Source organism: Cheilinus undulatus, linkage group 12, assembly GCF_018320785.1.
Source record: "Cheilinus undulatus linkage group 12, ASM1832078v1, whole genome shotgun sequence".
In the NCBI taxonomy this organism is placed as follows: domain Eukaryota; kingdom Metazoa; phylum Chordata; class Actinopteri; order Labriformes; family Labridae; genus Cheilinus; species Cheilinus undulatus.
In genome coordinates this window covers 36750072-36765176 of record NC_054876.1, presented here as the reverse complement: position 1 = coordinate 36765176, position 15105 = coordinate 36750072, and the positions used below count along the sequence as shown (strand labels likewise).

At 37.6% G+C, this 15105-nt stretch overlaps 1 protein-coding gene across 2 annotated transcripts in view; it reads right to left on the bottom strand.

The window, feature by feature from the left end:
• ltbp3 (latent transforming growth factor beta binding protein 3) overlaps positions 1–15105 on the bottom strand; it is a 66035-nt gene that overhangs the window by 13617 nt on the left and 37313 nt on the right. For both annotated transcript variants that reach the window (XM_041800991.1, XM_041800992.1), the window contains exons 5-18: positions 12465–12551; positions 12249–12365; positions 11980–12135; positions 10806–10913; positions 9597–9610; positions 9446–9515; positions 9180–9257; positions 6410–6538; positions 3617–3748; positions 3400–3528; positions 3120–3239; positions 1522–1644; positions 1243–1365; positions 904–1023 (exon numbers count right to left, since the gene is read on the bottom strand). In XM_041800991.1, the coding sequence (XP_041656925.1) occupies positions 904–1023; positions 1243–1365; positions 1522–1644; positions 3120–3239; positions 3400–3528; positions 3617–3748; positions 6410–6538; positions 9180–9257; positions 9446–9515; positions 9597–9610; positions 10806–10913; positions 11980–12135; positions 12249–12365; positions 12465–12551 (1506 nt within the window). The remainder of the gene's footprint in view (positions 1–903; positions 1024–1242; positions 1366–1521; positions 1645–3119; positions 3240–3399; positions 3529–3616; positions 3749–6409; positions 6539–9179; positions 9258–9445; positions 9516–9596; positions 9611–10805; positions 10914–11979; positions 12136–12248; positions 12366–12464; positions 12552–15105) is intronic.

Genomic DNA, 15105 nt, shown 5'->3' with positions numbered 1-15105 from the left:
GACCAGGAAAAAAAAGAAAAGTGGAATCTCTTAATTTTGCTCGGTTTTGCTAAGTATCTCCTGGGGGAGCATGCAGTAGACCCCACTACACAGTTTGGAGTCTCCCCAGCATAGTCTCAAAAAATCATGTGAGAAACACTGGAATACCAAGAGCATGAACTTGCACAGCTCCAAAATCAATAACAGATGTTTTATAAAAAGAAAATGCATAGCAAAACTTTAATAAACATAGCAGAATTTGTATGGCAACATCTTTAATACTTCAATTAGTAGTAATATTCAATTATAATTCAACTCAGCATCAGAAAGAAATTAAAAAAAAAGAAGATGCCTAAAGATTCTTTACATTTGAGTGCCAGTGAGGAATTTTGTGTTTGTCTCAACTTTGGTGCCCCATGTGGATAAAGCATTGCTTTTTCAGTCACTTTGCTGAATTTGACCTGTATACTAGTATGTGCATTGTGTTTTATTAAAAAAGTCTCATCCCTCTTTCTCTTAACAGTCAAATACATCACTCGTAGACAATCTTTGAAATGGAAAATGTAAAACGTTTTTTTTTTTTTTCGCAGGGTGCAGTACAAAGCTTTATTATACTGTATTCATCAGCAGCCATTTAAGGCATTTATAAAAACTATACAGGAATAACCAGCCTACTTCCTGATGTTCTTGTTTATTTAGTAAGTCTTATATGACCATTAATACTGATTTCAGTCTGTTTCAAAATTTTAAATTTTGATTTTAGATACCAAAAATAGTGTGTCACATAAAATGGAAATGTTAGCATGACATTGTATAGGTTAAACTGTGAGAAACATGAGAAAGTGGAAATTGCTAGGAAAGTAACAGAGAGTATCTTGTTTTCTAAAAAAGACAAAACCATTAATCATTTTAGGAGAGACTGACCTTGGCACCTTCTGCCTCCGACCAGCGTGTAGCCTTTCTGGCACTCACAGTGGTATGAGCCCATGCTGTTGATACAGCGGCCGCGCTGACAGTTTGATGGCCTCTCACACTCATTTATATCTGAAGAGAAGGAAATAAAAACAATGTCGGAATGTGAAGCATGTGCTGAGCAGTTAGGAGCCAATATCAATGACTTGATAATTGCTCTCCAGTTGGAAAGTCCAATGGCCATAAGTTATCAGATGTCAATGCCATCAGCTGGGTTTTAAACGATAATTAATGTCATGCTGGTTTCGTATGAGCACAGTAAGAACACAAGGATCATTTAACAATTCTTGCCTTCACAATGGCTGCCCTCCTGTGTGCGCTGGTATCCTGGGTAGCACTGGCACTGGAAGGAGCCCTCTGTGTTGAGGCAGTGACCGTAAGCACACAGCCGGTGGTCCTCGCACTCATCAATGTCTGTTTTGGGAGGCAGAAAATCACAGAGTCAGTGTAAATCTGTGAACTGCTTTTAATTGATATTCCCTCTTTATATCTTCAGTAAAATCACTTTACTAAATAATGAGTAGCTTGTTCAAGCTCATACCATTCAAAAGTTATATGAACATTATTTACCGCTGCAGCCTTTGCTGTCTGCATTTGGGATGAAGCCCTCATTACACAGGCAGCGGTAAGTACCAGGGAGGTTCTCACAGCGCCCATTAGGACAAATGCCAGGCTTCTGACACTCATTAATGTCTGAGGAGAAAATTAAAGAATAAATACATTTATATTATGTTTAATATACATATATGTACAGTGTGGTGCAAAAATATTTGCCAACCTTCTGATTTCTTATTTTTCTGCATGTTTGTTACAGTTGCATGTTTCACATCATCAGACAAATTTTGAGATTTGACAAAGATAACCTTAGTTAATACAAAATGCAATGTATTAAGGGATGTTTTTTTGGCACATTGGCCAAAAAAACATCTTGATGATCACAGAATATTTTCCTAAGACTTTTGGGAAAATATTCTGTGGACTGATTCTGTTGAACCTTTTGGGTGGTGTGTATTCCAAACTGCTCTCTATCAGAACATCCTGGAGGAGAATGTGCAGCCATCAGTCTGTGACCTCAAGCTCTAGTGTATTGGTTCTCAACTGGTCCAGCCTGGAACAGTTGCATTTTGGATCTTGGATGGAACAAACTATATGACTGTGAAAGACACAGGACCAAAACTAACATGTTTTACACCCCATATTCCCAAGATAACATGTCAATTTTTACTAATTTCCTTACATCTTGAGGATTTACCTTTTTATCATGGGAAAAGCAGCTCTGACATCCCAAGAAAGGCAGAAAAAGAGGTTGAAATATTGGTAAACCATTTAAATTGACCCACTATCACAGTAAAACAGAGTAAAATAAAGTGCATGAATGCATGTTCATCAAGTACTTAAATACTCCATAGACTTTTTGGACACTTTCGTGACCCAATGAAATCAGCTCTGTGACCTATTTTTGGGTCATAACCCACCAGTTGAGAACCACTGCTCTTGCAAACTTGACAATGATCCGAAAACACACCAGCAATGTCTTTTTCATTTATTAAATTCAATTATTATTTAAAAACTGCATTTTTTAATTTAATGGGGTTATCTTTGTCTAATATCATAATTTGTTTGATGGTCCGAAACATTTAAGTGTGACAAGCATGCAAAACAAATGAGAAATCAGGAAGGGGGCAAATACTTTTTAGAGCACTGCATGTAAAAAACTGAATGCAAAAGGGAAAACAATTTAACAAGAAATTTAATTTCATTGTCAGAGCTAAATGTTTCCTTTCATTTGATTATGACTTTAAAGTTGTTAGGTCAAGGGTTCAAGCTTCAAAATACAGAAATATCCCTTTAAAATTAATCAGACAAAACCTTAAAAGTTAGATTAGTTTGTATCATTCAAACTGGGCTATTCTTAATGTTCCCTGATTATAATGCCAAACAAATTTAAGCTCATTTTAACTTATGACACTGCAGCCACGACTGATTTACCCTGTTCTTCTATTGATTTATAAATTTGCCTTTTCCTGGGTGTCTCTGTTGCTGAGTGAAAGCAGGCCCACTTCATTTACTGTAATCAATGTGTCTTACAACAATTTAGACAAAAAATGGGACTGACCAAAGGAGCATGTTTACTTTTATTGGAGAGAAGAAGTGAATTGTGCACTCACCGTAGCAGGTACCAGAACGAGCCTCATGACCTGGCAGACATGGGACACATTCATAGGAGCCTGGTGTGTTCTCACACTGCTCATTGGGACAAGTGTCGGGATTCAAACACTCATTTATGTCTGGAATCAGCAAGAAGAAATGTCACAAACCCACTGTGCAATTTGTACAAGTATTCACAATCCCTATTCTAACCACAGTCAAGCATATGATTGTGAGACAGGCCTGAGTAGTGTATCATCATAAGACAGTCTAATGTCATAATAATCGGTGTCTTTGTACCTTCACAGGCAGGGTGACGGTTCGACTTGCTCCTGTAGCCGCTGTGGCATTCACATTTATAAGAGCCGGGGAGGTTCAAACACTGGCCTCCAACACCACAGATGTCCGGCTTAGAGCACTCGTTCACATCTGCGGGACAGAGAAAAAAACATTGATAGTAGATCTGATAATTTCTGAAATAAACACTTTAACATGAGTATCCCTCATCCAAACTTACCTACGCACTTCAGCCTGCCATGCTGCACCATGTGTTTATAGCCCAGACGACAGAGGCATTTGTAACCTCCCTCTGTGTTGATGCATTGTCCTCGGCCATGACCACATGGGTCTGACTCACATTCGTTATTATCTGGACAGCAGGGGTGAGGAGTGAGAAAAGCACACATTATGAAAAAGGTGTTGAATGTTACAGATGGATAGCGAAGGTTAACAAAGCCGTCCCAACACATATTCAAGAATAAATCCTCAAATGATACTGATACTCCTTAACCTAGTATGCTCAGAGCCGCCCCAGTGTGAGCATACTGACACATCTTAACCTGGAGCATTTCTTTTTCCTTTCAAGACTATTTTGTTTGTTTTGTTGCCTTTTTAATGGACAAGAACACTGAAGAGAGATGGGAATAAATATGAGAAACTAGCAATACATGTAATTATTAACCAATACACAAACTATCCTGTCGAAAATCCTAGAATCATTGGCTGACAAATAAAAGATTTCTGTCCAATGGTTCAATTTTAAGCTGTCAGCAGTCTAGTTTTAGTTGTGACTCCTAGAAAAGGTCAAGCCCAATCTACCCTCTCAGTTTGAAAGAGTTATTCACATATTCAGAACTTCTCGCTTGGACAATTCATTGTATATTGGTATTGATCAGTCTTTGCTTCATCGTCTGCAGCTGATGCTCCAAAATGCAGCCCCGTGTCTTTCCCCCGCCTGCTTCTTGTCAGCTTTAGGATCCAGTCTAAGATTCTTACACTGGTTTCTAAAACATTGCACAGGCCAGCCCCACAATACTTGCCTAAGACGTTGCACCATCATGCTCTAGTCAGAGTGGTCACACATCAGATGCTCTTAGATGTTCAAATGTACAGGTTTAAAACTTAAGACTCCAAGACTGAAGAACAGTTTACCTCAATCTATTGGAGACTTTAAGTTCCTGCTTCAGACTCACCTATTCAAACTGGTTTTAATACAAGCTGAGCTTTGACATGTTGACAAATCTAAAAAACATTTTTCTATTATGTTTTGTTGCCTATTTTTCATACTTGGTACTGGCTAGTGTGCCAATGAAACTTATTCACCCCCTTGGATGTTTTACCCTTTTACTAATTTTATGAATCAATCATTCTCAGTATAATTTGGCTTTTTTTCTTTACCAAATAAATAATAAACCTCTTTAATGTCAAGGAGAAAGCAGATTTCTACAAATTGTCAGTTAAACAAAAATATTTATTGGAAAACCAGTGACTGCATAAATATTTACCCCTTTTAAAGTGACTGACCTATTTCAACAGCAGTCCAGCCAAATGGTGTTAGTAATCTCAAAATTAGTGAAATGGGGATCACCTGAGTGCAGTAGATGTCTTTCAAGTGATTGTAGTGTAAAGACACCTGTGTCTGGAAGGTCCACTCACTGGTTAATCAGTATCCATGGCTACCATTACACCATGAAGACAAAAGAACACTTCAAGCATCTCAGAGAAAATGTTACTAAAAGTGTAAGTCAGGGGATGGATACAAAAAAACATCCAAGGCACTGAACATCCCAAAGAGTTCAGTTAAATCCAGCATCAAGAAATGGAAGGAATATAGCACATCTGTAGATTTGGCCGCCTCAGAAGCTGAGTGACCATGCAAGAAGGAGACTAGTGAGAGATGCCAAAGACTCCTACGACTTCTCTGAAGGAGTTACAAGCTTCAGCAGCTGAGATGTGAGAGACTCTGCGTACAACAACTATTGCTCTAGTTCTTCACCAGTCAAAGTTTTATGGGAGAGTAGCAAAGAGAAAGCCACTGTTGGGGAGAAAACTCATTAAATCTCCATTAGAGTTCACCAAAAAACATGTGGGAGAGTCCGTGGTCAAGTGGAGGAAAGTTCTTTGGCCTGGTGAGACCAAAATGGTGCTATGTTTGGATACACCAAACTCTACACATCACCACAACCACACCATCCCCACTGTGAAGCACAATTGTCGGAACACCAAGCTTTGGGTATTCCTTTCAGCAGCTTTCCTTGGTGGGTAGAAGGTAAAATGAATGTGGAAAAATACAGGAAAATCCTGTAAGATAATCTTATTCATTTTGCAAGAGAACTATGGCTCGAGAGAAAATTTATTTTCTAGAAAGACAATGGTCTGAAGCATACAAAGAAAGCTATACAGAAATGATTTAAAGACAAATGGGGAATGTTCTGGAGTGGCAGAGTCAAAGCCCAGACCTCAATCCAATAGAGAATTTGTGGCTGGACACCTGATCCCAGTACACCCTGGCAGAGTTTGTGCAGTTTTGCAAAGAAGAATGGAGTAAAATTGCAGTGTCCAGATGTGCTAGCCTGATTGAGACCTATCCACACAGACTCAGTGCCGTGATTGCAGCCAAAGGTGCATCTACTAAAAAATAACTAGAAGGGGGTGAATATTAATGCAGTCACTTGTTTAACATTCTATATTCTTATTTAATCAACATTACTGATGACTTGACAACATGACTTGACTGTAATTGAAAACACATCCATGTGTAATTTAGATGTGGAAATCAACTCCTAATAATTTTTTCTTCAATTAAAGGCAATGCCTTTGTATTGAAGAGACACAGGTCAAGGGCTGCAGCTCAAAAGTTTTTGCAGTTCAGAGCGCGTCTGTAAGCTGCAGGTGAATGAGAGGTGAGCAACTTTCCTGGAACCAAAGTGAGTCCTGTTTGCCAGGGAAAACGAGTCATGCATAAGAAACTTCAGGAGAAATTTCTTCCCACCATCCGTCACCGTTTCATCATGCTCTGTCTCCACCTTACCCTCACAGATGTTCCTCTGCGGGTTGAGACGGTAGCCGGGGTGACAGTGACAGATGTGGCCATTTGGGCTGTTCTCACAATCTCCATGAACACAGATGTTCCTGCTTAGCTTGCATTCATCTGTCTCTGCTTCAAGGAGGGGACACAGAGTGGGCCAGTGTCATAGACTGTATATATACATGCACATATATACCATACATTCAAAGATGTGTCCATATACATTAATGCTATTGTATATGTCTGTATAGAGCTGAAATATAGAAGGCCTGGAGGCAAGCAGGTAAAAATATTCTGACACATTTCATGGTCTGATCAAAATAGTTGTCAGTTCTGTGTTTATGAATTTAAAAACGTTTGTCTGCATGAAATTTAAAGTAAAACCAAGAAAACATATTGGAGTTCCTCAACATCAGCTGTTTATCCTTATTTTTTGTAGCATTACAGCACTCGGTTGCAAAACTCCAGCACTTAAAACAGTACCACATTTGTAAATGCCACAGCTCCCTCATTGACCAATCAAATCAAGAGGGGGCAGGATTTCTGATGACAGCTTTGTCAACAACAATTGTGAACAAGAAATAAATCTGATTTTCTCTTTCTGAGGGTTAAATTTCCATGTCTAAAGCTGCTGATGTGAATGCCAGATCCCTTTACATGATTTTTATGCTTACTTGGGGACATGTCTTTAAATTAAGGACAATATTAGGTGCACAGAGTGATTTAAGAATACCTTCCAGGTAAAAGTAACGTAATAGAAACTTGTTTCAGTAGTGTAAGCAAAATATGCAGTCAATTTGCACAGGCCGAAAATAACGACAACAACAACAAACACCTATAAAAAAAGCAGGTCGCATTTAAAAAGGTGCTTAATATTTTTCAAAGTACAAAAAATAATCTTTTTAATAATCAATCCTAGCAGAGTTCTATCTTTAAGTGATTTTTTACGTATTTATCTTTAAATGTATATATTTTGCACTGTTTTGGTTTCATTGTAATAATCTTGTCTACCTTTTCTTTTCTATCGAAGAGGAAGCCGCACAGAAATTCATTGTACTTGTGTATGACAAAAAAACTCATTCATTCATTCATTCGAATGCTTTCAACATTAATTGATACAATAAAAAGCAGCTTAGAAATAGGAACTGAGAGAGAAAATATTTTTGTATTCTTTCCAGTTGTTTAATAGAAAAGGAATTAAGGAACATGAAAGATTACGTAGCTGGGGTATTATGTTTCACACATTTATGAGTCATAAAACAAACTCTGTTGTTAAAAATAAAGCCAATATATGAAAATCTGTAGTTCTTTGAGCGTCCACTAGGGGCTGGCTCTCAAAACTATAGCAGTCCTGTTTACAACCATTCTTGACTGCACATTTTTACAGCAGAAGAATAGATGTTTACAGCCTGGTGGAAAAAAAATTATTGGCACACACCGTATGAGTTTCTAACTCAATCATCGCGATCATATAAAGGTTAAGAGCTCTTCATAGTTAGGATAAGAGTGTTGTAGCTATACGCTGCTGGCTTTAAGCTTGCCCTTAGCCCCACCAGTTTGCCTGTTTCTAGACTCGTCAAGGGAGATAGCATTTCCAACATGGCAACCGCCACTATTAGGCTTCAAATGTGCTGCAGAAACCAGTGAATGACGTCACTGAGACCACGTCCATGTTTTATGCAGCCTGCCATAAACACAGGAATGAAAACAATACAGATCAGATTTTACAAAACTGAACAGAACTTTTCTCTTGCCTAGTTGAGCTTCAAAACTGATAGCAATCATGCTTTTCCTGATCTCATATAATTTAGGCCATGTTAAAGAATATCATTTGTTTAGATACAGTGCAGTTAAGTTTTACCCCCTTCCTGATTTCTTTCTTTTTTTTTTTTTTGCATATTTTTCACCCTTAAATGTATCAGATCTTTAAACAAATCTTAATATTAGACAAAGATAACCAGAGTACAAAATAGTTTTTAAATGAGATTTTATTCATTAAGGGGAAAAAATTATTATTTCTGTCTAATATCAAACTATGTTTGATGATCTGAAACATTCAAGTGTGAAAAATATGCAAAAAATAAAAAAAATAAAAAAAATAAAATCAGGAAGGGGGAGAAACTTTTCACAGCACTGGACATCAGATTTATTTGAGTTGTATGACATCGTGAGCAGGGCTCTCTTAAGTGACGTGTAAGACACACACAAAAAAAATCAGTAGAGGAGGAAGTAAGAGCAGAAAAGTTGTAAGCAGTGTTTTCCTTCAAAGCAACGACTGCTTTGCAATTCTTGTTCTCATCATTAATATGTGTTGGAGGTTAATTATGGAAGTGTGTGTTGTATAACCTACTTTAACATGACCGCACCAAACTTTGGGAGTTATGGCAACACTTTCTTCCATAAAGAGTGTGAACAAAGCCATAAGGCTGGTTCATGCTTCATAGCTTAAAGCACACGACATGCAAGATGTCTAAATCTGTCAGTTAAACATTCAGCATGCATGCTAAGGGCGAAACTAGCTTTTTTTCAAATCTATATCATAACAGGAGATCCTTTGGTTTTTAAAGTAACTCTTTTGCATGACACTGTTAGTTTGCTTCTATGTGGAGAAAGTCAACATGTCATTTGTGAGTAAAGGACCAAAGCTTGTCACAATATCTGCTCTTTTGGGGATGTGGAGAGCTGGGTCTGTGTGATTAAGAAGCGCAGGAACATGAACCAGCCTATTGCAGAATAGATGTTTGAGTGAGTTTGAGGTTTGCAGTGAACTCACGCAAGACTTTAGTCTGTGTTTCGAAGGGGTCATTGCCTGGGGTCAATCTGATGATTGTTGGAGGGGTGGGTTTAACAACTGTGGATCCAACAGAAAAGAGATGACGTGGACAGACTTTAGGAGGAAGCATGACATGTTGAACTTTAGTCCTGTTGTTTTGTCTTCACCACCCATGAGGCGACTTTTGTCTTACTATTGTACCCATTTTCTTGTTTCTGTTAAATCTTCATAATTAAAAGCTAAAATTTAAAAAAAGCTTATTTTACCAGGCACACGAGGACTGTGGGTGCTGATGGGAGCCTGCTGAGCAGCAGTCGTCACCTCTGGACGCCTCTCCTGATTGAAAGATATAGTCTGATTTTACAAAAAATTATAACTAGCTTGGAATACCAACCTCAGAACAGGACAATGTCTTACCGGCTGCTTTGGTTCTGCAGAGAAAAGAGATGGATAGGTATTACAACAGTGAATTCATGTGAGTTTGAAGTTAACATGCTGAAGTTAACAAGTGTCTCACTCTCTTTTCCTTTTGAAGACCCTCTGCTTATCCTTTCTGAAGCCTTTGTGAGCTATAAACACCCAAATAGCCAAGCGTCTCAGAGCTCAAACTAATATTTTAACAAGTCTTTAGATCAGGTGGAACTTACATAAATTCAATTCTCTTCAAATATTGAGATTTTCAAGAGCAATCTGAAAACTCATTTTTACTCATTGGCTTTTAACTGTCCTTAACCGGATCATTCCCTGGCTTTTCTCCCAAAAAATGTTTTGTAATGTGCTCATATTTGTTGTTTTTCATAATAATTACTTTTATGAGCAGTTGTTACTTTTATAGCTTTTAAATTTGACTTATTTCTTTCTGCCTCTTTTCCCTCCTTTAATGTTGTTTTCTGTAAAGCACTTTCGATCAACTGTGTTGTGTGTAAAGTGCTACTTAAATAAAGATGATTTGATTTGATTTGATTTATAAAAATATATATTCAGTATCAGTGACATATCCATTCTTCTGACACTATACAGACATTTATTTGGCCTATGGTATTCCATTTAACCACACAATAATCCAACAATTCAGTGTTTCATGTCATTTCAACTCTGGATCAGCTGGTCTATTATCTACCTTGCATCCCTGGTTTTGGATTGTGGCTCTTGCTAAAGTATTTTCAAAACAATGTGGCTCTTTGGTAGAATAAGGTTGAGTACCACTGCTATAGACTGTCTTCAGACACAGAGAGAAATATCAGAGGCAGGCAGAATTAAACTTGGGCCCTCAGACTGTTATTAAAGAGAAAGGAAGACCTTCTGAAGGCTTCGGAAAAGATAAGCTGAGGGTCTTCAAAAGGAAAAGAGAGTGAGCCAGATAAATGCTCTACAACAAATAATAAACTAATTAATGAAGTCTTTTAAGGTGCGAATGAAAGATTTTGGTGTGAGCTATGCCAAGCATTACCTGCAACACTTTGGGCTAAACCCCCCCATATTTCAATCCCAGTGACGTCCCTTGGGTAGTGCTTTCCTTAATTAATTTCTTCACTGTTTTTACTGTAATCATGTTAGGAGGGCATAGGAACATTTTAGGGTGACTTCAGCCCCCCAAAAAGTGTCTCATGATATCCATGGACCAACCTTTCTTTTCAAGCTTGAAGGTGGGGATATAAGGACGGAGGTCCACGGTCTCTGTAATGTGTTGATAAAAGTAGCCTTTCCCTGCTGGACAGATCTTACTGAAGGCCACTGAGAACCACACAGAGAAAGAGGAGAGTCTGTTAAAATCTTCAAATCTCTGAAATGCACATATTTGGAAAAATGCATGAAGAAAGTTTAGCCACGAGAGCAATTACATGTTTGCATACAGCACATTTTACCTGATTTGTTTAAAATGTTGTAATGTAACTGTAGACGATATTGACAAGACATGTATAAAGCCCAATTCTAAAAGAGCTGGGACAATGCGAAAGTGTACATTTACACATCGACAATAATTAATTTTCTGAAGAGAAAACTGAGCTCAAAGGAGACACTTTTTAGTCAAAATTATGCTGACAACTGGAAAATGTCTCAACATTTGCTGCTTGAAATAATCTCAAATTATAATGAAGTAATATCAGAACTTCTAATATAACTATCAGTATACTTAAATCACAGACTTCAGACTTAAATAGCTGATCATGTATATGCTGCAGTGCAGAAAAGTGCCAAACAAAGAGGCTTTCTGACAGAGAAGTAAAGATCTGAGAATTTTCCTTACAAAAAAGTATTCACCCCCATTGGATGTTTTACCCTTTTATTGATTTTATAGATAAATCATAGTCAATATAATTTGGCTTTTTTGACAAAAGAATGAAAAAACTCTTTCATGTCAAAGTAAAAACAGATTCTAAAAGTAATGTCAGTTTAATAAAAATATGTGCTGTAAAACAGGTGACTGCATTCATATTGATCCCCCTTCAGGTCAGTATTTAGTAGATGCACCTTTGTCTGCAATGGTGTGCTGAGTGTGTGTGGATAGGTTATTTATGGACTTATGGTATTTTACCTTCCATATTTTTTATTTAACTTACATTACTTTGTAGAAATCTGTTTTCACTTTGACATTAAAGCAGTTTTTTTCAACTCTTTTTGGTCAAAAAAGCCAAATCCTGTTGACCATGTGTGATCTATAAAACCAGTAAAATGAGGTGAAGGCTTTTTAAAGGCACTGTCTTACCAGGGTATAGTGAAATGAAAGTTTTTATGTATTTATTGCAAATCATTTTTTAACAGTCTGTATCTGCTCTTCCGCATGTCTCCGTCCACTCACCTGTGCCCACCTGAGGACATAGTTCACAGTTGCGTCCCCAGGCTTTGCCCACAGTGCAGCAGCACATCTCCTGTGTGATGTGAGTGGACAGAGCGTGTTCGCAGCCTCTGTCGTTTGTCACCAACAGGAAGCACTGAGCTCGCTCACCTGGAGGGTCTGACAAAGGAGACAACAGGGTGTCATTTAGAAATGAGACTCACTTTATAGAATTACTTAATGCAACTCAAACAGGTGGCTTAGTGATGATGGATTAAAGGTCACTGACTCACCGATACATCGATTTCTTTCCAGCACCAAACCGGCCTTACATAAACATTTAAAGCTGCCCAGGGTGTTCAGACAGTCTCCATTCTGACAGACACCCTGCATGGAGCACTCGTTGATATCTGCAATGTTAAAAGAAATCAATTGTTAATAAAAAGTTGAATTTAACTCCCAAAGCTCTTAGCATAATTCCTGTTATAAATACAGGTTTGCAGTGTTACCTTGGCAGTGAGTGCTGTTATATCTTTTATAGCCTTGTGGACACGTTGAGCCGTAGTCCTCTACAATGGTGTGTTTGACTGATGCATCTGAGGAAGGAGAAAAAAAATCAAAACGCAAAGAAAATTATTACAAAAGCTTGAGAATGTATGGAAGGAGAAGACCTGCAGGCAGATGATAGACAAAACTGGATCAAAATTGCAATTTCAGCTGAAATTGTGTGGGGATGCTGAGAGCTGAATTGTGGAAGAACTGCTGAAAATAGCCAAAAGCACAAAATAGCTGAAAATAGCATAAAAATTGCATGAAATGGCATATTAGTAGCTGAAAATGGCATGCAGTAGCTAAAAAGGACAAAAAAAGCTGAAAGTAGCCTAAAGAAAGCTGAAAACTGCCTAAAATTTGCTGAAAGTAGCCTAAAAATAGCATAAGATGGCATAAAATAGCCTAAAAGTACCTCAAAATAGCATTCAATGGCTGAAAAAGCATAGAAATAGCTTAAAATAACATGAAAATAGCTGAAAATAGGGAAAAAATAGCTGAAAATATCACCAGAAGCTGAAAAGTTTGATAGTAGAATAGTTAAAATAGCCCAAGAAATGCCAAAGTTATGAAGATTGAAGAAAGTACATATTTTTAGAAAAGCCCCATTCAGTTGAATTGGAAAAATTTTCCAGAAAAAGTGGAATATTTTTAAAACTCTAAAAGTCAGAACTGAACAGAATGATATTAGAAAGACGAGCATATCTCAAAGAGTGAAAAAGGAGATAGGGTCCAAAAACGGAAAAAAGAAAATGGCCAACATGAATATCAATAGTGTGGATGCTTACTCATCATCCTCACTAAATAAAAGTGGAGCATTAGGCAATTCAGTGCTAGTAAGTTTGGACACTTCATAATCATTATGATTAAGTAGCATTATTAATTAGTCAGTCATCATACATGTTAAGTGCTAAGTTTAAATGTTGATACAAATACACGAATTGTATTATCATTTCAATGATGTTCAAAGATAAGAGACAAAATCCTGGTAAAAGCTTGAAGAAGAGGTGGTGTTGACAGACATTAACAAACAATATGATAAAACCCCAATAACAACATACCAGCCTCAGTACCCATGGTGATTTTTCAAAATTAATTTTCTAAATCAATCATGGTCAGATTATTTTGGCTTTTATGAAACAAAAAGACAAAAAAATTAGAAAACCTCTTTAATATCAAAGTGAAAACAGATTTCTAAAAAGTAAAGTCAATTAAATAACAACATGTAAGGTCAGTACTTAGTAGCTGCACCTTTGGCTGCAATCACAGCACTGAGACCTACCCACACGGACTTAGTGTTGTGATTGCAGCACACGGACTCAGTGCTGCAATCACAGCACTGAGTCCGTGTGGATAGGTCTCAACCAGGCTTGCACATCTGGACACTGCAGTTTTGCTCCATTCTTCTCTGCAAAACTGCTCAAGCTCTGTCAGGTTGCACAGGGATTTTCCAGTCCAGCCACAAATTATCTACTGGACTGAGGTCTGGGCTTTGACTCTGCCCCTCCAGATCATTCACTTTGTTGTTTTTAATCATTTCACTCTGACATTAAAGAGTTTTTTTTTTTTACCAAATTATATAGCTATGATTGATTTATAAAACCCATAAAAGTGTAAAACATCCAAGGGGGTGAATTCTTGTTTAGGCATTGTTCTCACCAAGGTAGAGGAGAACATAAAAGTATTTTCCCAAAATGTCATAATAAGAAACACCTTAACAAGTTGGCTTAGTTTTTGGCTCCACAAACTCTGGCTTTTCTTCTTTGACTTCTTGCCTTTTTAATAGCTGCTTTTATAAGGCTTTTGATGAAGAGGAGCTTGTCTTTCATAAGCTCATAACAATGAATAATCCTTGTTCTTATTACTTCTCTCCAGGAGCCTTCAGTCTCTAACACTCAAGATTTCTTTTTTTCCAGGGGGGAGTAAAAACATGTAAAGGCAGTTTTATTAGAAAGCTATGGGAACTCGCACGAACATTTTGAAAGCACAATGAAAAGAGAATACTGGCTGACTTTGGCCATTTTCACAAAAAAAGAGAAGCTTATAAATGGATATGAGAGTAACAAAAGTGACAGCGCTCTGGGCAGGAATCCAGTTATATAAAGACTAACCAGACGAACAGTATCAGGTTTTGTCAAGGGCTGCATTGTCTGAGCCGGAGCAGGGAGATGGAATAATAGCGGGGTGGAAAAAACGTGAGTAGCCAAGATTTTCTTGAAATTCAATCTTGAGCAATGTGATGACAGTCCTGCACTGGGCAGGCTCATAGGAACATGCTTAAGTGGAGGGTTATTTTCCACATTCTCTCTTTCTGTCTCACTGTCTGTGTGTAATTCTCATAATTTCTTCCGTTTTCAAACTGTTCAGAGAGTCCCCACCCCACCTTACGGCTAACTTTCATGTACACACTTTTATAGAGGTATGAAGTGATTGTTTTAATCCAGGGCCATAATTTCATGAGGTAAAAGGTATAAATTGCTGGGAGTTCTTGACATGTTTTGGCACAATAAACAATAATTTACCCCGAGGAACACACAAGAGGTATATTGGATAAAAAAAAGTGAAACAAGTGCTTCATTTTCAAAACAACTTAGTGCCCTT